General features: G+C 41.9%; 2 protein-coding genes across 3 annotated transcripts; one reads left to right on the top strand and one right to left on the bottom strand.

Annotated features, from left to right (window-relative positions):
* The first annotated feature begins 892 nt into the window (after positions 1 to 892).
* On the top strand, positions 893 to 18,574 carry LOC100551007 (pulmonary surfactant-associated protein A-like). Of its 2 annotated transcripts, XM_085229564.1 has the most exons (6): positions 893 to 992; positions 1,510 to 1,701; positions 2,323 to 2,400; positions 3,448 to 6,069; positions 8,373 to 8,486; positions 16,589 to 18,574. In XM_085229564.1, the coding sequence occupies exons 2-4, from the start codon at positions 1,560 to 1,562 to the stop codon at positions 3,822 to 3,824; spliced, it is 597 nt and encodes a 198-aa protein (XP_085085690.1). In that variant the 5' UTR covers positions 893 to 992; positions 1,510 to 1,559; the 3' UTR covers positions 3,825 to 6,069; positions 8,373 to 8,486; positions 16,589 to 18,574. The 2 variants fall into 2 exon arrangements, with proteins under 2 accessions (XP_085085690.1, XP_085085691.1); XM_085229565.1 differs by lacking the exon at positions 893 to 992 and having other exon boundaries at positions 1,149 to 1,701.
* Positions 18,575 to 18,737: 163 nt separating this feature from the next.
* On the bottom strand, positions 18,738 to 24,084 carry LOC104911870 (uncharacterized). The gene is made up of 6 exons (XM_010714118.4): positions 23,908 to 24,084; positions 23,518 to 23,597; positions 22,167 to 22,281; positions 21,466 to 21,572; positions 21,125 to 21,239; positions 18,738 to 20,313 (listed from the first exon to the last, which is right to left on the bottom strand). Exons 1-6 carry the CDS (start codon positions 23,972 to 23,974, stop codon positions 20,132 to 20,134), a joined length of 666 nt encoding a protein of 221 aa, XP_010712420.1. The 5' UTR covers positions 23,975 to 24,084; the 3' UTR covers positions 18,738 to 20,131.
* Positions 24,085 to 26,420: the final 2,336 nt, after the last annotated feature.

Below are 26,420 nucleotides of genomic sequence, written 5' to 3'. Positions count from 1 at the left end.
GGTACAGCACATGGCATACACACCTATGGAAAGGATGTAGACTTGCTTCAACACAGCAGCATCTCAGACCAGTATGGACATTTCATCCCTCAATTGCCTTAGCTGCTAGACTTCCTGTGACATCCAGATGCTGGCCTAGCACACAAAGATATACTTTTTTGAACTTGACCACAGCTTGAAACCCCCTTCCCAAAAGTCCCCGTTAAATACAGAAACTCAGCAGAGAGTAACTTAGAAATGCATGGCAACATCTTCCATTTCAGTGATGCCCCACGCTCTGAGGCCTCTACAATTACAGGACTGACACAGAGATGCATTTACCTTCACTGAAAGGCCACTATACTGTTGAATAAAACTGTATTACTTACATAGAACAGCAGAATTGTTATTTATGATACATAAGCTTCCCCTGGAATATCCTGTTCTGTTACTTCTACATAAGCTGCGGATGTAGCACTGTTTTCTGACTTTGAGGCTATGCTACTGCCTATTTAGATTCTGTTAAGCTACAATAGTTTAGTTATCACAGACTGAGTTCTTATCAGTGATAATGAAAGCGATAGCACTATAGGGATGTTCCTGGTGCATATTACACTTCAGGTTAACTCTGGATTTTAGCTTATCTTCACTGATATTTACAGTTTGACATTTACACAGCAATTCTCTGGATGCATCAGGTATTTCAAATAAGTATTGAGAAATTGCTTTGTTCTGTTCCAAGTTTTTCTTTTTTTTTTTTTTTTTAATATGTGAAAATGTTTCCACAAGTCAGAAAAGTACCCTCAAATATTTTCCTCACACTTTAAGTGTGTTCAGCTCTTGAAGAAAACAAACCCCTATCATTCAAGTTAATGACAGTTCTATTCAGATGCAAATTTGTATCACATTACGTGCTCTTGGTATTTCCCATAGATAAGATGAATCTCAAGTTACTTGCCCTATAAATTAGACCATTTTAATGAGCCTTCCCTATTTCATATTGGAGCTACCAGGTAAGTTGAACATCTTTAAAGAGGTTTCCATTAAATTGTTGTAAATTGCTCACAAACTTTTCCATTTTAAAGTTTTTCTGTGTCAGCGTTTTTATTAAAATTTTAGCATACTGTGACTGAAGATGTCACCTGAGGTGACGATATTTTAACAGATGGATGTTAATAATTGTTTCCCTCTTAAGTAAATTGACAAAGACCACATGTCCTAGTTCACCTTACGCTCTCTCTTATTCTATTGCTCCTCTGTAAAACTAACACTAGAACTACAGCTTTTCCCATGAGAAAATATGTATACGAGGGTATCTGCTGTATAAAAATGGGATGGGAATGGGGAGGTTTGGGGTTGTTTTTTTTTTTTGTTCGATAAGCTCCTAAATAATGTAACTTTGCAACTGTCAGTGGCATTCATATCACTATCTGATAGAAGAAACTTCAACCCCAGATAGCAAAGTACAGAATTTCTTCTTTTCTTCTGTTTTTTTTTTTTTTTTTTTTTTTTTTTTTTTTTTTTTAACAGGGCTCTACACTGGAGAACAAAACTGATTGTTTTATACTTGGCTTTGAATAATGCCATCACCAGAGTTGTTCCACAAAATCTTGGGACTGACACTTCTCCTGCTCCCCTGCTACGCTCAAGGAAAACCAGGACAATTTTTTCCAGTGCCCGGTTTCAGAGCAGAAAAAGGGTTATCTCAACCTTATTTACCAGGTGCCTGCAGTTACCAGTGCCATTTTTTTCTACACATACTGTTACGTTTCACCTTTATGCTTCATAAACCCAGTGCTATGCTGTATGATAAGACTTGGGTTCTGCTTGGTAGAAAATAATCAGATCTTCATAAATTTCCTGTATGAAATAAGATGTTTAAATCTCTCCCACCCAGCTCATGTAAAGAAAAGGGTATCGTTTCCCACAGTACAAGGCTCAAAGAAGCTTGTTGCCAGGTGTTAGGTTGGAGCTGTGGGGAAATGCTCAAAAAACCTGAAGGATTCTGTCAGCAGTCCCAAAATACAATTAAAATTAAATAAACTTACGGTGCAATTGCTAGTCCTTTGTCTGGGCTGCCTCAAGTCTTGAAAATTAAAGTCTACCCCAGTCCATAAAGTTTCTCCATAACTATCACTGCTCTGGCAAGCAGTTACCACAAATATATTCCTTATCCTTAGAAAGCTCAATGTGTGAAAAGATCTCTAGTTTACAGCAGTAATCTAACACAGGTTGAACAAGCTTTAAAAGTTCACATTAATTTCACACAATTACCTCTGCTTTATCTTAAAAACCAAGATTTAAAATTCAACCCAAATTGCTAACAGCTGGTTTTGTTTATAGGTTTCCCATCAGTTACTGGTAATGAAATGGAAGATACTGTCCTTCAGTTAAAAGATCGGATTTTAAAACTCGAAGGAGGTAATTATCATCTAAATCTACTTTTTACTGTAGCTGGAATAAGGAACATAAAGAAGATGAATGATAAAACGTCTTCTAAGAAAAAAGCAGATTCTCCAGTTTTCATCGCATTTCCTTTATCTTGCTTGCTGATACACAGAAGGGTTATAACTTACAGACTGGAGCAAGAAGAGCATGTTGCTTTCTGTAACAAGTGGGAGATGCCTAGGTAACAATTCTGAAGTTTGAGTGCAAATAAGTCAAGCTTATCAGAACCGTACCTATGCAAAAGTGCTCCCTGACCATTTCTTATGCCCCTAACTAACTGAAGGCTAAAAATGTCTCAAAGTATTCACAATCTGGTTGTATCTAAGTTTCTACTCACTCGAGGACTGACTAATATCCATATATTCTGCAGGCCATCTCAGAGGGTTTATACAGTACAGAGCTAGAATCAAAGGGATTAATAGAGTATCTTAATGGAAGATTCCTCTTTTCATCCTCTCTTTCTCCAACTTCTTGTGCTTCTCCTATTTCATTGTCTGTATCATAGAATCATAGAACGGCCTGGGTTGCAAAGGACCACAATGCTCATCTGGTTCCAACCCCCTGCTGTGTGCAGGGTCACCAACCAGCAGCCCAGGCTGCCCAGAGCCACATCCAGCCTGGCCTTGAATGCCTCCAGGGATGGGGCATCCACAACCTCCTTGGGCAACCTGTTCCAGTGCCTCACCACCCTCTTTGTGAAAAACTTCCTCCTACTATCTAACCTAACCCTCCCCTGGTTCAGTTTAAAACCGTTCCTCCTTGTCCTATCACAATCAACCCATGCAAATCCATATATATTTCTTACTTTTTCCCCCCTCCCCTCATCTTTTCAGATTTATTCCAGCTTTTGGGGGTTGTCTTTATTCTCTATTTCTAATCTTAAATTTTATGTTTTCATCTCCTGTAGTTATTTCTGGATTTAATCTGCAGTCATGAGTGATAATAGTAGGAATTACAATTGGCAGCAAGTTGACTACAAAACAATCCATAAAAATTAACAACTTCTACCTGATCTTGCAGTCCTTCGCTTACAAGGGAAGATAACAACATCTGGACAAAAAATATTTGCTACCAATGGGAAAACAGCTGATTTCTATGCTACTGTGAAAATGTGCCAGGAGGCTGGTGGGTGTATTGCATCTCCAAGGAATGCAGATGAGAACGCTGCCATTCTGCACTTTGTGAAGCAGTTTAATAGGTACGCCTACCTGGGGATAAAGGAATCTCTAATCCCAGGCAAATTCCAATTCCTGAATGGTGCTGACCTGAGCTATACCAACTGGTATTTACACGAGCCTTCTGGCAAAGGCGAAGAGGAGTGTGTGGAGATGTACACTGACGGCACTTGGAATGACAAAAAGTGCAATCAGAACCGCCTTGTTGTCTGCCAGTTTTAGTGCTTTTTCCTGTCTGGCAGGGTATGTGGAATAGTCTTTTATTTCCCTTGTTCCTTCATTTGTAGCTAGTGAACTCAACATAGCGTGTAAAAATATAAGTCACTCATTTCAGTCTGATTTGGTTTTTGAATAAATACCAACCATAGGATTATAAGCCATTACTTAAAATGAGAGCAGTGACTGTTTTGTCTGATCCGTTATTGATTGTCCCCTAACTTTCTTGCAATCAGGAAAGCTTCCTATAGCCCTGTGTAGCCATGAGCCTTACTTTGGTCTCCTCAGATCCCAAATTTCCTCAGAAATTTCCCCCATCAAACCTACTCATACAGACATCTTTGCTACCACAGCTGTTGCTCAGCCTGCTTTTCTCTGCTCTTCTTCACCCATAACACATTCCCTGAAAGAACAAATAAGCAGTGCTGCTAGGGTGGCACAGGACAGGGGGTTTTCTCTCCCCTTACATTTCCCTTGGGAAACTTTGAGAGTCATCAGGTCTGTAACCCTCATATGACTGAAGTGGTGGCCAGAAGCCACCTGGCCTCAGCGCCTCTGGCAACTCCTAATCCCTTTCCTGACTCAAAGGATCTGTAAGACAAAAAGATCAAGGTGCCACACATGGAAACTGAGCCTGGTGTGAACAATAGAGCCATGGCAAGATCAATTTATTTCAGCTAAGAGGTAGAGGGATTCAGATAACCCTAGCTGATTTGTAGGCATAACTGGCAATTTCAAGTCTTCACAAAACTTGACTGAGATTTCCCAAGGGCTAAGCTTTGTAGACACATATATCTTGCAAAAAGCCTGTATTCCGTGCTCCTTGCAGAAGCTACTCAGAGCTTGCCCCTTCTCGTTAAAGCTAAAGAATTTTTTAAGACAAAGCTTTCTAAACATTTATTAAAGGGGTTCAATCACCTACCAAAGCTGGGGCATTCCCACTTGCAGAGTTGAGCAGTGCAACAGTCAGACCTAGATACGTTTATGAATTTTTTTCCTTCCTTCCTCTTGGGTAGTTGACTCCAGCATAGCTTAGATAATGTAGACTCTGCACAAGCTCTATGAACCATGGGGCAAGGGCCGGCCAACCATTTAAACATGCTTCCACACACACTGCATCTAATGCCTCAGTATCAGCTGCACCCACTCATGTGAACCTTATTAGCCCCAGACTGTTTAGAGGGAGCTGAGCAACGAAACTTACAGCCCTAGAACCAGACCAGCTCCTCCTACCCTCTGCGTGATGGGAGACCAAACAGATAACATACAGTGCTAAGCACGGAAGGAAGGCAAGACCATGGCTGGTGTAAACACAGGGGCCAGAGAGGGGGCTGCTTGCAGCCTCTTGGCTATGCACATCACTGTAATTCCAGAGCAGCAACTGGCTGTGCATGACATTCCTGAGCTGGCTTAAATTCAATTACTCAAATGTTTTGAGTACACAATCTCACCACCTGCTCTATGGAAAGGCATAGATGCCCCTGGCCTCCATTCAGCTCCTTGCTTGCTGTCGTGGCCTGTGAACCACTCTTGCTGCTATTCTTTGCAAAACTAAATATTTTATCTTAAAGGTATTTACTTAGACTGATTAATGCTTAAGGATTAATGTTACACCAACACACCTTCCTGCTTCAATAGTTTGGTACTTCTGCAAGGTATGTAATTATTCACTCTGGTAATATTCAGATTCTTCACCGCAAAAATGCATACGACCATTTTACAGTTCCTGGAGAAGTTATCCAAACGTATAAAAAGAAATGTTTTGTAAACAAAATCCTCAGTTTGCAAAATGCATCTGTTCAGCATGCGATGAGATGCACAAGCTGCTGATCAGCACCTTGTTTCTGGATATTACAGCCAAAATGTAAAGCACTGAATCCTGTAGTGTAAGGTCTAAACAGACTGCTATGTTGAACCCAGTTTGAAGCAGGCGTGCAGAGGACAAATGGGGAATCAAGAACCCACGGGCACTCTTTCGCTTTCAAATTGTGTTGTTACTCTTTCTTACTCACAAATGTTTTACAGCTTTTCAGTATCTGTCTTCACTCATCAGCTCACCCGCCCACAGTCTTCAGCCTTGCATGACTCCTGTTGTGAAACTATCTTTGCCACCAGCACAAGGAAATCAGAACACAGGCATCACCTCATGCAGTAGTTTTCCACTCAATGTATTCCAACACAGTTCAGAAGCTCACAGCAAATAACGTCAGCTTGAGAACCAAGTTGAACCCTCCAAACACTAAAAACCATGGTAAGTTTTTATTTATGCTATCTATCCTGGAAACTTGAGCTTTGGTATCTTCCTGCTCAACTCTAGGGGTTACAGAATCATCTCAAAATCAGAACAAATTGCAACGATGTGACTTCAGCATAAGTCTATGAACACATGCCATAGCAGAAATGTTTGCCAGCCACCCACTGTTCCGGCACATTTCCCCTGTGGACTCCAAGTAAGGTAGGCAAAGGCAAAAATCTGTTACTCCACAGATTTGAATGCTAACCCTGTCTGGTCACTAACCTCTGGTCACTAACTCCTTGAGTTACTAGATGAGGACCTAAAATTTCAAGTGAAACAAATATTTCTCACCCTTCCTCACTTCACTTCTGCAACCTGCCAAAAGCAGGCAAGTCTGGAAGCAGTAGTCTTGGCCTGAGAAGATACTGACTGATCTTGGCCAGTTCAGTCAGGCACCTGGACACCTCTTTTATTTTTATAATCTGAATGAGAGGGCAACACAGCATCACCGTAACTGTAGAAAGACACGAGTACCCAAGGCTGGCAACAGCGTCATTAATAATTACTTCAGTGTTTATTTTCTGAAACCTTTATGAACTTTAATTTAAAAAAGCCTAATCCACTTGGATTCTAACCTTGAACGCTAGCTGCACCTAAAGTGACTGTAACAGTGTTATGGCTGTACATTGACACCACCCAGCTTGCTGACAAGCCAAACTCTCTGATGCAGCTCCAATTTTTCAGCCAATGAAGAGCACCACTTCCAAAGGTGAAACTAATGGCACCTTCACTAGGCTGATGCCCATTGAGATGTTATTAATTTTGAGAGATAAACTGTATAAGAAGATTTCATGAAAAGAAACAAAAGAAGGGACTTTGTTTTTACAAGGTCAATGAAGTAACATAAAACAGGGAGATAAGGCATCAGTTTTGGGGAAGAAAATCATACTGACTTATTCTCCCTTTGTACAGTGAAAAACAAGTACTCCCCCATCTCCTCCTCCTCACCCCCCCCAAAAAAAATTGTTTTTATTTCAATAAAAATATCTATGACATGAAGAATTATTCCTAACAGTCACTTTTTCCCATAAGGTTGCGTATTTGGTAAGATTTAGGAAAAAAAAAAAATGTTGTCAGGTGACTTTCAGGTCTGAAGGGACATGCTTGAAGTCTGAACTTTGGTCTCAGTAGGTGCACACACGTGCTTCTTTGGACAGAATGGCTTAAGTGTCTGCACCAGAGGGTTCCTAGCCCATGCTGCAGTCTGGCCATCATCTCACCTCGTATCATCAGACAAATGCCAGCAGGAGTACTATGTCTAGGACTAGTTCGTAGGGACTGTGCAACACCACCTCCACCATATTATGTAGCAGAACCAGAACTGCTTAGTAAAATCTCTGAAAGGGTTTGCATGTGCATATTAGAAATGTTAAGACACAGCTTGAAGCTGTGATGGAGCACCTGGTGGGAAGGCAGAGCCACCCAGGGGAGCTCAGGTGCATACAATGCAGCTCAGTGTCCAGAAGGGGGTGGAGCCAGGATCCACCCTTACAGACCTCATTTAAAGTTTGTCAGTGGAGGTGAGGTTATCTTGCTGCGGATCCCTGTATACCTGAGACCTTCTGAACATAAGCACGTTTTTTCCTTTATTTCTGAGCTCATAGCTATTACATTTGAGCAATTCCTCACTTGCTACAACCTGGGACTTTGCTGTTCTGTTGTCACTGCTGCACTTTCCTTTACGTTACAGCATTACAGGTGTGCCTTCCTACTTCCTGCAGTAGATGCTGCAGCCTCAATCTTTCAAATATTACAATAACAGTAAGCTTGTAAATAACAAGCATTGAACCAGGTTAGGTGCATGAACAAGATTTTGAGTCTGGATAACCTTAGGGATGACAGCCTTCATACTCTGAAGGCTGCATATGTTCCTCAGTTTATAACCCAGCTTTTGATTTGTTATTATGACAATAAATTGATTTCTGAGTAAATAAGGTGATTTTTACAGAGAAAGCCTAAGTGGTTTCCTGACACAACGGAACTACCAGTTAGTTATCACCTCCCAGTGACTGCCTGCCAGAGCAGTGTGAGCACATGTGAAGAGCAGACTGTAGTTTTATTGGTCCTGAGCAAACTGTGGTCAAACAAAACTGCTTCACCCTTGTTTTCAAAAGGATTGTGCCACTTTAAGAAGCAGCAAGTGGGAGGTGTGCAGGCACTGCAGTACAAACAAGTACCTGGGCACACCGCTGTGCTCACCTCTGAGTCTCACACAGCTAAGGGGACGGCAACCTCACATTCCCTGTTCTGCCTTGCAGGCTCGACACCACATTTTCCAGCAAACACTGAGGAAACTGGACAGAGGATGGGCTCTTGGACAGAGCTACTCAAGATTATCTGTGAGACTTGCAACATACCTTGAGGAGACTAAGGTAAGGTGGATGGAAAATAGGAATTCCTGTGGCACTGCTCAAATGGGCCACTTCACCTGCAACACACTCTAAAGAAATCTAGAACTTCTCATAGTCAAGACGTCAAGTTGTAATTTATGCCACTTGTGTCAAGTTCTCTAGTACTAAGAGTCAGTTTTCTAAATAGAGCTATGTCTACAAATGTACTGCATAAAGCAATCCTTTATTTTCCTCTTTCAGTCAGGAGACCTTCAGGTTGTATGAGTCCCTTCAGAACTGTTTAAACATTTCAGAATAGGAAACATTTAACTTATAGCTGTATGTAGCCCCCCCTGCAGTATATTCAAGGGTCAGAAAACTAACAGACACATATGGAGAAATCCAAGGGAACTAAGACAGCTTTTTAGATGAAGGATGAAAAAATTCACATGTCCAGAGTGATTTCTCCATATCATAAACGCAAGACAGTCTTGGTACATTTTAACTTACATCTTAATTGCCTGCTTACTTGGAAAAAGTGAGGACAAACTATGTCTCATACTTAACTAAAAGCACGATTAGCCAAACCCTAACAGTGCTTTGTGCCACTTCTGCATTGGTACATATGCTTGGTCTTCATCATGCCTGTCTTCTCAAGATCTCCCAGATTTTGCACATTAGATTGTATTTTGGCAGCTAAGCTTCACGTTGTTTTTAAAAATAAAGGTAATTTGCTTTCAGTGACTTCACTCACAGTGCTAAATGGACTGGTCTGATTACTTCTAAGTAAAGCCTGATTACAGCATGCTTTAGAAAAGCTGGAATAACTCTCAAAAATAATGCTTATTTTGTGTAATTAGCACTTTATTCAGTTGACTAGTAATCACCCTCATTTCTAGTTGGTCTCTGAGCAAGAACTTCTCTACGCTGGCCAGCAAAGTCAGAGAAGCAGCATAGGAAGTCACCTGTCTGCAGCTGCATGCTGTTACAAGGATCAACAGGGGCAATACAGCAGTGATGGCCTCTCCAGGCAACCGGCTCAGACCCATCTAATTATCATTAAGTGCTAATACTAAGTTGGCAGTTAGGATCAGAAAACAGCTCACGATAACCCTTGTTTGCCCCACTCCAAGTCTGAAGATTTCACTCTCCAAGTTAAGGGAGGATAGAGCAGAACGAATGCTTGGTTGCTGGTTTAGCACTTTTTTTCCAGTAGAAGTACATGTCTGGGAGAAGAGATGTTCAATCTGCAAAACAGGAAGCATCGTGCAGCATTTAGCTGTGCTAAAGCATCGCAATCAGGGCGTTCAAGCAGCTCCTGTGTGTGGGCTGTAAAATCTCTACCCGCAGAGAGCCACAAGCCCCGTTCTGAAACCAGAAATGCAACGCCACATCTGATTTTATCTGATATTCTGAATTGACACATTTTAGTGTGACTATCTGCCTACTAAAATAGAAAAAAATGTTTTAGTAAGGAGATGACTTGTAGTCTGCAACACATCATAATTTTTTAGTATCTTTGATCAGGGCTTTTTCATTCTATCTGCCGCCAGGAAGGCAGACAAGGGATTGAGCCATACAGAAGGAGGGTTTACCCTGCTTGTTTACACAGAGTGTGACCGAAGTATTCCCAAAAGTTACAGTACAACTACATTATATAGAACTTCTTGAAGTCACTGTTTATTGAAAAGCCAAGTTTATATTCAATTAGGATTATGCTTATGGTGATGGTAAGGAGAGCAGAATGATTGATTCTCAGGTGTTACTAAGTAGTACAATGAGTGGCCTAGAACCTTAATAGCAAACTATCTCATGGCAGATATTCTCTGAGGCAAGAATAGTTTATCTCTTCCCACCAAAGTGAAGGAGGCCAAAGAAAAGGGGATTAAGCTGACAAGATTGATACAAAACAGCAGTAGGCTGCTACTTGCTGCAGGGAAAACAGGGAGTTTCCAACTGTGTCTTCACACGAGACACTCACACCCAAGATCCATCTCTACATTTGTCAGTGTTTTCTTGCCTAGTAGAACGTATGGAGCAAAACCCCAGTGCAGCTGCCAAGAGTTTCTAGTAACATTAGGAACAAGAATCTCAGAGCAGACCATCCAGCACCAAATTAAGTACTGAATTCACCTGCTTGGACATTAGTCAAGGGTCTAGTTTCCTCAGTGAGCTTCCATAAATACTCAGTCACACAAGTCTATACCTAAGTATCAGCTCGAGGTATGTTTATCCTTGCTTTACAAATATTTAGTAACCAGATTTCTGTTCAGTAAAAAGAGCTCTGAGCAGCTTACCAGTTGGGAATTTGTTCTGTTGCTGTAAGCACCGAGGCTCCCCTTGCCTGAGGTTACTTATCTCCAGAAATCATCTAAGAGTAAAAGGATTCGGAAAATTCTTTCAGAAATATGTGTTTAAACCTGAAATACTGTGTTGGAGGAGATAAAAGAATTATAACTTCTTGCTGGAACTGAAGATGAGGAAAGGCCAACAGCCTTTGCCCATGTTCCTGTTCATCTCCCAGTCTTTTGTTCTCTGGTGTTCTTTTCAGTTAACATTCAAAGTTGTCATTTTCCCGAGAAACAAGAGAAAAATCACATGCTTGACTGTTATGAAACTGGCGCTGCAGGCTGATCCATTCCATCTTTGGGTAGCTGTATTTACAAGCCTTCCCAAGAATTCGTTTAAACTTGTTTTCTTTGTTCCCAGAGGTTGGTCAGTACCACTAGAGTTTTGACATTTCCAAGTATAGAGGCAAAATTACTACAAGATAGATGAGTGTTCTGAAGTTTGGATGAGAACAGGTTATATACATAGATATTTCTGATGTTAATTCAGATGCCAGATCATCTTTCTGTAAGGCAGAGGACCCACAAGTGAGAGCAAGTAACAGCCTGGGAGGCCACCACCTCCCTCAATCATCTCATTCAGGGACCTTCTCACATTACAGTGACCCCATAGGCTTAGGAAGGCTATATTAAAGCTTTACACTACTTCTGTAGAGAACACTGCTGGTTTCTTTTTTTTTTTTTTTCTTTTCCTTTAAGTGTTGCTATCTTTAGCATTTGGCCTCATTGCACTGAGGAAAAGTAACTTCCCACTCTGCCCCGTTGGTTTAGCAGATAAATACACGTAGATTTTCATAACACCTTTACAATAGGTTTTTCAAAGAAAAGATTCACAAGTGACTTGGGGAAAAAGAGTTAGATTAGCAGAGAAATATAGCTGTGTAACTCAGCTTCACTGCAGCTGAAATCAGAAATATCATTGGGCAGATCAGCACCTGCAGCAGGCAGGACAAGTACTCCTAAGTAGTTCCAGGTGGTAAGGCAGGACTGCAGATTCCTTGGAGGGCAGAAGCAAGCCACCAGCCAGCTCTGTCATAGGCATACTGCTCATCTAGCTCACTGGGAGAGAGCAGCCTGACAGATTCAGTCATCCCTTCTGCTTGCATGGATTTTTTTTCCTAGTGATCAGAAGTAAAAGCTTTGACTGGCCAAACACTATTGTCTTCTTGATATTATAGCAGGCTGTAGAGTAACAGCTAAATATATGTACTGTTAAGCAAGTCTTTGTTTCCTGCTAATGTAGTCCTCTGTAAGAGATGTGTGCTGTTATCTCAAAGCCATTATCAGTCATGAATGGATCTGTGTTAAGATAAGGGTAGATGCAAAGCCATCTGCAATCTAACATGGTTTATAAGGCCTACTTCAGATAGCATTAAACAGGCTCTTAATGAAGCATACCAGTTTCACTTCCAGATGCGTGTTGTAAAGCTCTAATTCTTTTCTGTGGTGAGTGTAAGAATAGAATTGTTTTTTTTTTTTTCTTCTCCTCTCTAAAAAGCAGGACTGTCATCTGTGCTAAGAAAATTGCTTTTTTTAACATCCAGAGAGGTTTCACATGAACTTTAGAAAGGGAAGACTTCAGTGTATGTAGCTTCAGACAAATTTGAAATGGATCATGGGAAACTGAAGGCGCAACCAAAAAAACCCACACTTTAATAGGCCTTTTTCCCTTCTGAAAAGGGCTCACTGTATACTACTCTAGAGAAGTCATGAATTGTATTCCATTTATTCCATTACTCTCCAACCCTTGCCTTTAATCTTGCAGATAAATATAGATCATTTTGCAATGAAGGATGCTATAGATATATATTGTGTGGTTTAGAGAGCAGAACTGGTATGCTAACACACTGACAAGGATTTTTAGTTGAGATAAAAAAAACTGCAAAGCTTCAACAGCTGTGTTTTTATTATGAAAGAAACACACCGCTATTTTTATTTTCTAAAGAGATGTTTTCGTTAACCACTATATCCAAGTTTTTTTTCATTCATACTCTCCCATAATTAAACCCAAGAAGTTCTTTAGGACATCAGCAAGAGTACTAGTTGTTTAGAATGTTTTAATCACACAGTCTGTGTGCATCAAACACCGTCAATGTAATAAACATCTCATTATCTGACTAACAGCTCCAGATCTTACAGAGCTGTACTGAATAAACTAGGCTACCTGACACAGGTAGGCAAAACACCGGAGTGTTACGACCTCCAGCCTCAGTACCTGCTAATTGCTCGGTATTGCAGTTCTACAGACTCATTTCTTAGTGCACCTATTTACATTTCAAATGCATTCCAGTCGTGATTTCCTTATTTATATGGCTGATATGTCATACAGAGTGGGTCAGGAACAGTTTGTGACAGACCAAAGCAAGCTCCTTATGTGCCCCAGGCTGTGAAGCCTCACCCACAAACTAAGCGTGCAAAGCTTTAAAATACAGGAAGCTGAAAAACATGAGTGCAGGGAAGCACAGAATAGGCTGGTGAAGGACGAGTTAATAGTTCAGGGATATCCTGTGAGACTTAACAGTTACTAGTCATCAGCATCAGCTTATCTAGCTAAGCTTATGTAGCTGTCAGCTCCTGATGGGCAAAACAAGAACTTTAGCAAATGAACTGCTGCCTTTTTTTTTTTTAAAAAAAAAAAAACAAAAACAAAAACAGCTTTTACTTCTGTCTTGACTCCCTGAAGTTGCTCTATACCACAGCAGATCTTCTCATCACTTCTCAGTTGCCTCTGTGATACCATCTTCAGCATTGTTTTCTGACTGCAGAACATTTCAGTACTTAAGTGCCAAGGCTCACCAAAACCCAGCTGGTACCTCCCACTGAGTGATTTCTCCCAGCTTCATGCAGGATTTTGTCTAAACTTCATTTTACTGCCAGGAGTACTAGTGCCCCTCAGCAGCCCCTTATCCAGGCATAAGGGCACAACTTCACCGGGGACCAAGCAGAGGGGTGCCTTCTCCTTGTGTCTGTACATCCAAGCACAGCTCACATTCAGCAAACCATAGGGCTTACTATCTCTAACTTCATTTTCTCCTTCCAGGGTGCTCTCTGTTTCTGACTCAACATGGTATAGTCCAACTAACAATCACTCAAAGTTTGTTTTAGTAAAGTTTACAGATATGTGCTTCCCTCACAGACATCATTTAATGGAGAGAGCATTCTCTGCTCTGTCACTAATGCCTGCTGTGTGAAGTTCAGCAGGTGCTGTGGTTGGATTTTGTCCCTGAATCATCTGCTGATGAGGGATCAGCATTACAGGAAGTGGGGAAACCCCTTGTTCCCTACCAAAAAAAAAAAAAAATCCCACAACAAAAAAAACCAAGAAACAGCAGAGTAACAGCCTGTCCAAACAGGAGAACTGAGATAGGGGAATGAGGAACAGAGTGAAATAATATATAACAAGGCTCAAAATGAAAGTGGGAGAATGAAACAGCAACAAAGCACAGATAAACAGCTGAGGGAGAAACAGGAGCAGGAGATCACAGGGTCAGATGGAGGAGAAAAGGTCCAAATCTAGTGCTCTCTTGCAGCTGTGTGACTGCAAAAAAAAAAAAAAAAAAAGACACAACAGGAGGCAGCTCCCCAGGCTCTCCTACAGCTGCCTCTTCTGTGTTAATGGCCTCACACTTAATTTCTTTCACACACCCAAAGAGAGAGAACAAGAAAACTTCGTGCCATAAGAAAGGCCAGATTGTCACAGAGGAACAAGCCTAGCAGGTGACATTCCGGAGCTGTCCTGCCACAGGTATGTGCTCAGCTGGCAGGGAGACAGTCATGCTTCAGGCTCTGAGCTAGAAACTACACCGGTACCCTTTGCAACATTCCACAGCTTGCAGGAGTTGACATTAATCTGAACTGTAAGTCCTGGCACAAGTTTGCAAGGGCTGAGGTTTCTGGAAAGGTATCAGCACTGCTGCAAGGCAGGCACAGAGCCTGCACAGGTGCAACTGAGCCTGAAGGGAAAATGGTTTTCCCTTTTTTCTCAAAATAGGTTGAGTTGGTACCTTGAGAGATTAGGACACAGATACAAAAAACAGAAAGTCAACAGCAGAGAGCAAAAGCTTGCCTTCAGGTAGCAGAACCCTGCTCATTTAACAGCTCAGTAAAGCTCCAGCTGAAGCCTGCTTAACAGGCTACAAGCTTTTCTTGTAGATATCATTATTAAAACTCTGCAGGATTCGGTATCAGACAGTTCCTGCTCTTCCTCGCAGGCCCTAGCAAGAAGGTCTTAGTAAGAGCAATTTCAACACTCCTGCAGCAGGTAAAAATTTTCCGGCAGCTTGCTAATTTTTCAAGTCTGCTCACTTTCCACGTATTCCAAAACCACGTATTTTATCTGTGTTTTTTTTTTTTTTTTGTAAGGTTTAGTGTTTAATTACAGAAACCCATTATATCTCACATCAAATAGCACCAAACAAACCTTGGACGTCCTCTGGAAAAGTCTAGGCTAGGATCCTGGGCTGAGAGCAGTGCTGTTTGGGAGACCTTCTTCCAAACAACAGCAAAAGTGAGGAGTTGTGATTAAACTTTCTCACCCCAGCTCCACCTTTATCTGTGGCCCATCATGGTGCTCAGCTGTGTGGGGTTGTGCTGAGCAGCAGCACCTGGTCCCTGCTGAGTTAGGGCACACCTATGAGCGGGCCTTGCTCCCTGCCTCAGAAACCTGGTGCCTGATGATTCACAGATCACCCTTCTCTTGTATCTACTGTTCTTAGCTTTAGAGTTGGCAGATATCCATGCAACTCAGTTTGGTGCTCCAAGTAGGAAGAGAGGACTTACTTGTCCCCATCTGAACAGTCTACTTGTGAAGGATTGCAGCAGGGTCAGGCCTGGCATTGCAAGATATAATGAGTGTCTTTCTGACATCAAAATCTGCCACCGTCACCCAGCCAGAAGGGAAAGGCAGGCTGATGCTCTGTAGGGGACAGGGGCTGATGAGAATGAAAGGGAGCTCTCTTCTGGGACCCACAGCCAGGGAAATTGGGCCTTTCCCTCAGGTGCCTTGGGCTACATGTCTCTGGGAGGTGAAACTCCCTGCACTCCCACATAGAGAGGGCCACCATTTTGCTCAAGAGCTCAGCTGTGCTGAGCTGTGCATTACCCTGCCTGACATGAGAGAAAACAGCTGGTCCAGCCAGTCTGTTGGAGACTGTCTAAAGCTGTGTGCTAGGCTAAAGCAGGAAAACAAAACTTTTAAATGCTTTCAAACAAGAAGACTGTTTGAAATTCCCTTCCCTGAAGATGCTTTGCTGGACAGCTAGATGGCAAAATCCTGAAGTGATCCAGTCTTCAGTGACAGAACAACAGTTTTTCTCCAGTCTCTTTCTCTCCTTGTTCCCAGACACTTGATGAGCTCTACTCATTATAATTGTATTTATTTTTCTGCTAGGTGGGTACATTTCTGTCTGTACTTGTTGCAAAAATGTTAAAAAATATATTGGTAGTATTCATTTTTAAATCATTTTGTTTAATCTGATAACTGTGGACCCTATGTGGCAGATAACCCCCAGTGACACATTTTGACTTACCCCATCATATGCTGATGGAAAAACCCACAAGAGCAAAGCCAGCGCTCCACTCTGAGAAATGAAATTGAAAACTAGATTGAAAAGTTCAAGATTTGACATTTTGTAATGCTAGATAACATTGACTCAACACATCATTGTTTGACAGCTCAATGTCACTGCTCTGTTACACAGCCCCTGGCTAAATAAAACAAGCACACCTATACAGTTGTAACATCTTTAAAAAACAAAAAAAGAAGAAAAGTAATGCGGTGTATTTTCTTCCCTACAGCTTCATACTCTTGGAATGGAGGAAATGGTGGCAGAAGCAAACCTGGCACCATGGCAAATACTGCTGGTCATTTGTGCTGCAGTGCTGATCATGAGCTTCCTTATGGTCCTCCCCCCTGCAGTAGTGGTGATGTGGAGGATGAAGCGTGTGCCTCAGATCTCACTGCATGGCTCAGTGTAAGCCAGACACACATCATTTCAAAGGCTGCTTCAGAACTGTGAAATCTCTCAGGATCACCTTTACGGCTCAAGGTCCATCCCAAACTCACTGTTTTGCCACTCCATCTCTGTTAAGTCCCAGTAAAAAGAGAATGTGTCAGATTTTGTTTTCATTTGATGCAGCGCTTTGCCTTCTGTTTTCTGTCTACTCTGTATTGCTATTGGTAATCTAAGTAACGTAGATATTTAATTCCTACATTGTCGTCTTCTCTTTCATTATAATGAACTGAAAAGTAAGACTGTACAGTATTGTACTCCCTTAACTAATAACCAGAAAAGTCTGCCTCTCTGTAGTTACACTGCAAATACTACCAAAGCCTTCAAGATCACTGACAAGTTGTGGATGTATCAAAGTAAGCGGTATAGTCTGGGGAGCTGGTTTAGTCTGGTTGTACTGCAAAACCTACAAAAATGGGGAATGGTGCAACAAAGAAGCATCTTGTTCTTATTTTTCTGATTTGAAATTGCTGGCATATAATGTTTCTCGTTGCTTTACTGCAATATGAATATTCTTCTCTTTACTAAATCCTGAGTGTCAGAATGCAAAGCCCTTCCCACTCCAGGGCTGGAACAAGAGGCTTAGCCCAATGCTCAAACATGCTCAGTCAGACGCCAGCTTGTAGTTAATGCAAACATACGGCAACTATTTCCCTAAATTACATTATGCAAATTTAGTCTGGAAAGTAATGTCATTAAATTTACTTTAGTTTTTAACTGTGTTGTACAGGCTTATTGGTTCAGCTGCCCCTTTTCACATATAAATAACAAATTGGATGGTGGGAATAGAACAAAACTTCTCTGCAATTTTATAACAATAATAATTTTTAGCTTAATATCAAATTAATGCAATATCATATTAAAGCCTTCCAGCCTATTTCTTCCACATTAAGTGAAGCTTATTAGTAAGATTTTTTATGCAAAGATTTAACAGTTTCTATTACTTTACAAGAAGAATAGGCTTGAGTTCCTTATGAAGTCCAATACTGTGTTTCTTTTCCTTTGTTAGGTTTGGAAAGTTGCTAGATTAGTTCAATAAAACTACAGAAAATTATTTTTAGCACCAGTAGAAAAATGATAATGGAAAGTGCTCAGTGCTTCAGACAGATAATAATGTATTTGAGCATCAGTGATAATGATTTGGCTGGAATTGAAAGGCTCAAAGACATTATAATTTTGTTTCATACTGACAATTTGTTTGTCAAAAATAAACACCAATCTCTGAAAAAAATTTCTTTTCTTTAAGACTACAGCATTTTTCTCACAAATGCCATGACTTAAACTACAGCCTTACAGTTCCTATGCAGCCAAAGCAGCCAACTCATCCCTTGCTTGATGTAATTGCTATACTAACAAATAGTCATATGACTGGCTGGTTCCAGGCCCAAAAGCAACGGGTGGATTTTTGCTTGCAATAACTGCATTCTAAGCCTGAAAGGCAGTGTGTAATTTTTCCTAAATAATATTACTTACTTGAATCATTTAAGCAATTAATTGGGATTAAGTTCAATTAAACATCATGTATGTCTGAAAGATTCACAAGAATAGGGAGAAGGTAAAGAGAAAGGAAATGGAAACAGATGGGCTGGTTGTCTTCAGACTCATGGCTTCGATGTTTGCTCAACAGATGAAAAGTAAAAGAAAACCCCGAGCTCAGATTCCACTGAAAACCAAGCAAGCAATAACTAAGCTTTCTGTTTAGATTTCATCATAATTCACATACACATCTGCTCTGTAGCACCAGCTCCACAAATAAACTGCATTTCCAGTGCTGTGTTGTTTCTGGTCTTTACTCATATTGAATGCCGGGTGACCAAAAACCAGGGCTTTCTGCTCTTTATGCTTCATTCTTTTTATGTTTGGGTTTCCAGTGTACTCACAGGCACTACTGATGTGTAAGGAGGTGTCAAAGAAGGAGCACTCACAGAAGGAGGTGAAGTGGAAGCAGGAACAAATGTTTTTATATTTCATCATAAGAATAAATTACAAAAAAATCACTTGATCATATCTTTGTTCATATTTGAGTTGCTACGAATTTGGATGATGAGGTAAATTTTTGCTAGTGGTGGTAACAGCCAAATCTGCCTCAGCGTAGACTGGGTTTGGAAATACGGTAAAGGGAGGGAGACCAGGGAGGGTGACTAGCCAGGAGCTGCAGATATCCTTGGGTAGGCCCAGGAAAACGGCCCCAGTACAGTTGTACTGACACCAAAGCATCTTAGCCAGTCCGCCCTGCGCTCAGTCCAAAGCCCTAGAGCTCCATTCTAATCAGGCTGCCCAGAGAGGTTATGGATGCCCTGTCCCTGGAGTGTTCAAGGCCAGATTGGACGGGGCCCTGGGCAACCTGGTCTAGTATTAAATGGGGAGGTTGGTGGCCCTGCCTGTGGTGGGGGTGGGAGATTCATGGTTCTTGAAATCCCTTCCAATGTGGGCCATTCTGTGATTCTGGACCTCAGCTGCTTTTGTATTCCTCCTCTGAAGTTCAACCACAGTTTGCAGTAACCTCTGCCTAAGAAGACATGATGGAAATTTCTGATAATATAGGGTGATCCCATTTCTCACATTTTGTGCTAGACTGAAATGTTGCATTTTTCCTGCTCTTTTATCTAGCTACAGCAAGAATACAGGGCACTTTTAGAGTGCTGTAAATGCTCTGAACTGTGCCTGATTGTATTTACTTCTGTGGGACATCCTCAGGCTTGTAAATACAAATGGAAAGATGTTTGAGCTGTTCCCCCAGCAAACTTCAGAGCTTCATATCCTTAGCTCATGTGAGCCGCAGCACTCTAAACACCTGTACACACAGTCTAATTTCACCCCCGAGCACACAGGCACGTGCACAGAGTTGTTTCCTATAGCCATAGCTGTTGTGACTTGCACAGTTTTAATGTTCACCAAAGCAACAACAGTGATTAACTCACAACTGTGAAAGCAGCTACAAGCAAACTCTTCCTCCATAAAAATGATCCTTCTTTACAGAAGATGATTTCTGAGAACAATTATTGTGCTTAACTAATAACTGCATCAATAAAGAGGCTGTAATTCCCTTATAATTACGGTAAGACAAATTTAAGGCATAAAAATATAATCTGCATTCTTTGAAATGCCCCTGCTGTGAGCTATGCGACTAGATTTAGTGTATGCATCCGTACCCAAGAGCTGAGGTCAAGTGGTGACTGTGATCTCAAATCTTTTAACTAAATGCAAACTGTATGTTCACGGCTCTTAGAAGGGACTTTACTGCTCTGCTTTTCTTGTTGAAATAGTCCAAACACAGCTAGCCACTTGGTCTGTGGTACAAGCATGCCGTGCCTGCCAGTCCCTCCTGCTAATAACCACATATTAGACAGTCTGCCTCCTTGTTGTGGTTGAAGGTGTCTATGCCTTGCTTAGCAAGCTCTCCGAGGAAGGTGTCCAGCTGCTCGGGCTCGCTGTAGGCTAATGTGTGCAGGCAGCTGCTGTTGTCGGGGAAATAAGCAGATTCAGCTCCACTCACGGCCTTCTCCGAGGCTGGAAAGATCAAAGCCAAAAGAAGCAGCTGAATTATGCAGCTAAACCCAGGTGTATTTGTCCTGATTTTAAACAATCACCGGCATTCCCATTTTCCAGGCTAGAAGCTTCAACTTGGAATAAAAGTGACTGTAGAACTGTTTTTTTTTAAGCCTTGGGAAATAAACTGTTCTAGTAACAACAGGCAGTCAACAGTAAAGTACTTCTAATTAAACATACAGGAGAGAGGTTGGTCTTTTCCTGTATGTGTGTGCATGAATATTTGTTTTTAAATTTTGGTAATAGCAGATTCAGACAGCTGTTTCGGGTCACAGACTGCTTGCTGGAAGCAGTGGAAGCGTACTTAGAACCCTTGGGCTGCCACGTGACATGATAATACTGCTGGCTACGAACAGCTGCTGGCTTTTATGGTGTGTATACACAGCAAGAGGTGCAGGTGGTGGCCAGTTCTGCTGAGGCACTTTGGGTACAGTTGCAAGATAAACTGCAGTTTTGTGCTGCTGCTGCCAGTCCAGCTGGTCACACAATCACTGCGCCTCGCAGCGTTTGCTCAAGATGCACCGTCCCACAAATTTAATGGGTACAGGTGATTTTTGCTGGTCCAAGCTTAAATAGCAGTGCTCACCAGTGCAGACCTTTGTGGTGGTTTTAAAACAAGCAAGATTTCTGGTCCTGTAGACCAGAGGCCAGTCCAGCATCAGCTCTCACAGTCTCACAAGTGCCAGAGAGGTTTTTCCTCTTTCTCTCCTCCCTTTTTTTTCCCCTCCCTGAGCCCCCCACCCCCATACTGAGATGTTTGAGGGCTACTCACGTTCACAGACAGCCAGTGTCTGCCCTCCAGTCAGTTGAGTCGTCCAGGTAAAGCCAGTGCTACTATCACAGCTTTCATACAGCCTGCTTCTTCTGAGGAACGAGAAATCGTAACCCTTGGAGAAGAGGGATGGGATAAACACAACTCAGCCTGCATCACAGTAACCGTAAGTGAAGAAACATTCAGCCAGCAAAGATCAATACAAACACTACAATTTCTCGCTCTCAGAAAGGGGAAAAAAGTGTAATGAGGAAATAATGCACCATACCATAATAAGCATCTGTAAATTAATGAATAAAGCCAGCAAGCTAGTAGCAGTGAACTGTGACTATGACTATTACCTTGTTGCACATGGGTTTGCAGTACTCAGTGCTGCCAATAGTGATGCACACTATCCCACCATTCTTCGGGGCGATAGGCTGCGGGCACTGAGGTAGATGCTTGCAAACTTTCACGTGAGTTTAAAAAAAGGAAAAAAGAAGAAAGAAAAAAGAAGTGAAAATGGGTAGACGAGTCTCTTCCCAAGCAAACTACATGCACAGTTGTTAACCTGATGTAGGTGATAACTTCCCCATTACCTGACTTGGGCAAAGCTGGCATTTTTGTTTGCTTAAAAGCATTTTTTTTTTTTTATTTTGGCAGTGCCCAATTTTTCCATCACTTGTTGCTGTGAGAACAAAGTGCCTGGTAGTCGAAGTTATGCTTTAAAAGTGTGTCAAAGAGGCCTTTGCAATCACAGCATCAACATTCAACGCTGTTGGGGTTAGAACTACCCAAGCATGTCCCAGAACAACAAGACTGAGGTGCCCACTCCCAGGCCCAGGACCACCGTGGGGCTTCCCTGCCTCCCAGATGCAGTGGCAAGCATCCCTGCTCTCTAGATTCCTGCTGTGATTCCTTCTTTTTAAATTTTTCCCTCAAAGAATGCAGGGACTTAGCTCATGCTGAATGCAGTTTAAAAATATATATATCCTGTGGCATCTTTGCTGCTGCTTTGTTGAACACCCAAAAAAGAGAAGTGTGGCTGCAGTAGGGGCCTCACATTTGCCTTGCAAAGGTTGCAGAAGATTAAGGCTGTCTTTCAGTATCCAGATAAGGCGATTGAGTGAATCTCGTCCATCTTTTTTGGCCATTTCAGGAAGGCATGTTGAATATTTCTATGGAGTTAGAAGGGAAAAAAACAGTACACTGAGTAGGAAAAGCCTTAGAATAAATTGAAGAATAGATAGGGCTTTTCATACTGGGACTGAGAAAACATATCTTTTAAACAGTTGTATGTACCTCCTTTCTGCATAATACATTGGTTTGTTACTCCTGTTTCTGAATGCTAGCGTCTCACAGAGTTCCTCTGTGTGTAAGTAAACGTAGGTATTTGTGAAATCACAGAATCACAGAATGGCCCGGGTTGGAAGGGACCTCAAGGATCATGACTCTCCGACCCCCCGGCACAGGCAGGGCCACCAATCTCCCCATTTAATACCAGACTAGGTTGCTCAGGGCCCCATCCAACCTGGTCTTAAACACCACCTTCCAGGGTGAAAGTGTAAACAAAGAAGTATCTGTAGTTTTATCTAGCTGTTGCTCTATGTAAGTATGAATGTATCCTTCACTCCATATGTATGTGCCTACGCACATGTGTGGATAGAGAAAAACTGTGGGAAACTCCAAAAGTGACTGCCATGTCTATAACAGACCCCGGTTAGCGTGTACTTAGACATAAGAAAAAGTCCAGCTCTCAGCCCTCTGTGTCAGCCCTCAGCACTTGTCAAAACGGGTAACACACCCTTCAGAGACATCAGTGGAAGTGATGGTCATAGGTCATACATACATTAAAGAAATACTCTTTCTACCATTTCCAGCAAGGTTAACTGGCTGGTCATTCCTTTGTTTCATACTTATCCCACAGAAGGTAGGGCACAAAGTCACAAAGCAGAGGCTTTCAGTGGCTTTATTAGCATTTAAACTATTTAACACTATTTAAGGGTTGAAAACATTGCACAAGAGATAAAAGAGATGGTTGTTTATGTGCAAGCCCCTTTGTGTATGCAGAGCAAAATAAAACTGGAAAACACATCTATAAGGCTATTTTTGACTAGCAGTTGTAGGATCAAAGACACAGCAGGTCAATGCCTGCACTCATACTTTGCTCTTTAGTCTCCTCCCCTGCTGCCATGCACAGGAGCACAGAATCACAGAAACACCGAATGGCCCGGGTTGGAATGGACCTCAAGGATCATGAATCTCCAACCCCTCTGTCACAGAGCAGCTGAAGGAGACACCAGCAGAGCATTCCCACAAGATCATCCTGCCTCATGTGCCTGCCCCACAGGGCCCTGTTGCCCCATCCACCAGCAGAAGGGATCTGTGTAACTGCCCTGGTTTAATCCTCTTACCTGAAGGCTCTGAGTCACGTTATCTATGGTTGTACTGTCGCAGTCACTCTGACTGGCAAAAGCTCCAGTTTCAGACAAATCTGAAAGACATGCAGAGATGTATATATGTAGTTGGTTAATGAACCCTTATGGCACCCACATAAACCCGAAAGTTCCCATAACAGTACTTGCTTATGAGAATCGAGCCACTGAGCTGCAGTCTTATGCTGCCTTGTATACCTGAGGCAACTGGGTATTAAGTGGGACTAGACTGCACAAACAGTCAGCAATCTAATTGCATATTGGTGGCTACTCGGGGCTGGGTTCCCAAGTAGGATGTTTCCTTGCTGTAAGATAGTCATTTTTTAAGTAATTATTATTCACATCAAAGAAAAAACAATATTACCTCACCTGAAAGAAACCCTGCTAAACTTACAAAAAACAGCATTCTCCAGAATGGGCAGGAGCCAAACGGCATATTTGCTGCAGGAGTTCAGGGTCTGGCTACCTGCTGCTGGTGGAGCCTGAGAGATTAAGTGCTGGAACCAGACAGACCGCTACATGTAAATATGTGTCTGGTTGTTTGCACTGTGCCTATCACCAGCACCTGGTGTGGATGCAGAATTGCCCAACCTGCCAGGAAGCCACTGGGCAATTTGCAGAGTGCTTTGAGGAGGGTAAGGGGAGGATCTTGTTACAGCACTGAGATGGGCTGGCTTTGGATTAATTGCTGTTGTATTGTAAACATGGTTAGGATATCCTTTCCTGCTCTTGCTCTCTTCCTCTCTAACTCTATTGCTGTATCTGTCTTCTGAGTTAGTGTCTGTCTGTCTCACATGCACATTCATTTAGAAGGTATAATTATACTGAAGGACCTCAACCTTGTATCTCACTCTGAAAGAGAAAGCTCAGGAGAGCAGATAATGGCTAAAAAGATTTGGATCGAGGGGCTGTGCGATGTTATCCAGAGTTTAGCTACTTAGTAAGGAGGGCTTCCAGTTTCCATGTGGTTTCCATTTCAGGTTATTAAATACAAACTAAACGAAGCGGAGACCCATGCAGAAAAAAAAAAGCACAAAATCCTGAGAACATGAACCTGTTCTCCAAGTATACCATATCAGTAGCATGGTATTTCTAGATGTAGTTGGCATTTTTTAAATAGGTCCATGAACTTCATACACCCTTACGTCTATTCACGGGAGATGCCAATTAATTAGCAAAATTACCTTTTACTAGCAGATTACTTCAGTAATCCAGATACTGCTGACATGCTGGAGTGACTGGCTGACTGCTCCATTTGCAGGGGTCAGGTCTCACGCCCAGCCTCTTACCAAATGCACAGTTCTGTGCCAACCCCGCGGGCTCACCAGCTGCACATCCCAGCACCCCAAACATCAGGTTTGCTCTTTGGCCTCTGATAGCATGTAGCCAACCTACAGCTCACATTTTGTGCTTTACAATACCTATCGTAGGTAACTTACATGCATTTTAAGAAAAAACAACCCCTCCATACACACCACCAGCACCAAATTCCTTAATGGTTCTTCCTTCTACTGTTTGTGTAGCGCAGTTCATTTTTTTCTGCAGGTATTTGTTTTGGTTGAGACATAGATGTTCTGCTTTCATGCCAGGTTGCGAAACATATTTATTTATGAGCAGTCTTTCAGGTGTCTTTGTATTTATTTTGTTTCCTTGTTTGCTTCTCTTAGTTGCAGTATAACCCATTATGAGATCCTGAAGCTGTGAAGCCAATGACAGGGCCTCTTCTATGTTGACAAAATATGCTTTCTTGTCCTTGTCTTGGAGAGGTCTCAATAAAAGGGATGCAGGTAATCGGAACGCACTTCCACAAAACAATTCTGTGTCAGCATGAATGGTGACAGCCTTCTTATTTGTAAAAATAATCCTGTATACATTCCTGTGAGTTCATTAGCAAAACAACTTTTTAATACCAAAAAAAGACAAAGTTTGTGTTTCTAAGCAGACCAATAGGACCTAGCCCCAAACAGTTTACATTTTTGAGGCTTACACACACACACAGCAATCTTGTTCCTTGTGTGATCAGCAATATGCAGCTGGGAAATCACTTTTGCCAATTATTTAAGGTGCAACTGTACATTAAGGTATTTGTCTGCCAGAATGTGTTCACAGGTCTAACAAGGGCCATTGATAAATGATGTAAGGAGGTAGGATGCTACACACAAACCTACTACTTATTCTGCTCAACTCACAGTTCATCTAGCACATGAGCAAAGTGGAAAAGCTTCTGGCTTGAGCAGACATAGTTTTGTTTGTGACAGACTGAAAGAAGAGAATAAATGGCAGCTTTTCTTAAACAGTCATCATAGTCAGGCATTCTCCACCTCAACATCTGTTTGGGTGACACTCTGCAATGAAAGTCAATCTGGAGAAAAATATGGGGTAGCAGGACTTGTTCAGGGCAGACTATCTAACAGGCTGCTGTTTAAAGCGTAAAACCAGAGTTTAGTGATTCCTGGGGCCATATGCAGGTGAACCTTGTACCGTAACATTAAGTTCGTCCTTGTTGCCTGTTGACAAACAAAACTTTTCACAGAGGATAGAGGTCCCATGTCTTCCTGAACTAAACAAGCCTGGGATTAATTTGTGGTCCTTTGCAAACAATTTACTTACTCTGTTACTTTCTAGAACAATATAATGCAGTAGCACAGCAACAATGTCCTTGTCATCAGTTCCAGTCACAACTAACCCATCGTACTCACCAGGTACCCAGAAATGGTACGAGGCAAAGCAGCCACCATCTCCAGCAGCAGTGAGGATGCAGGTACCCAGATTTAGCAGCTGAGTACCTGCACAAATGCCGACTGCTTTCTACACAGACTTGCTCCCTCAGCTGCGGAGGGACGCACAGCCATCTAGTGGTTAGTTCTTTGATGAGAGACTGC

Source organism: Meleagris gallopavo, chromosome 8 (assembly GCF_905368555.1).
Source record: "Meleagris gallopavo chromosome 8, MGAL_WU_HG_1.1, whole genome shotgun sequence".
Taxonomy (NCBI): domain Eukaryota; kingdom Metazoa; phylum Chordata; class Aves; order Galliformes; family Phasianidae; genus Meleagris; species Meleagris gallopavo.
This window is presented reverse-complemented; position numbering and strand designations above follow the sequence as displayed.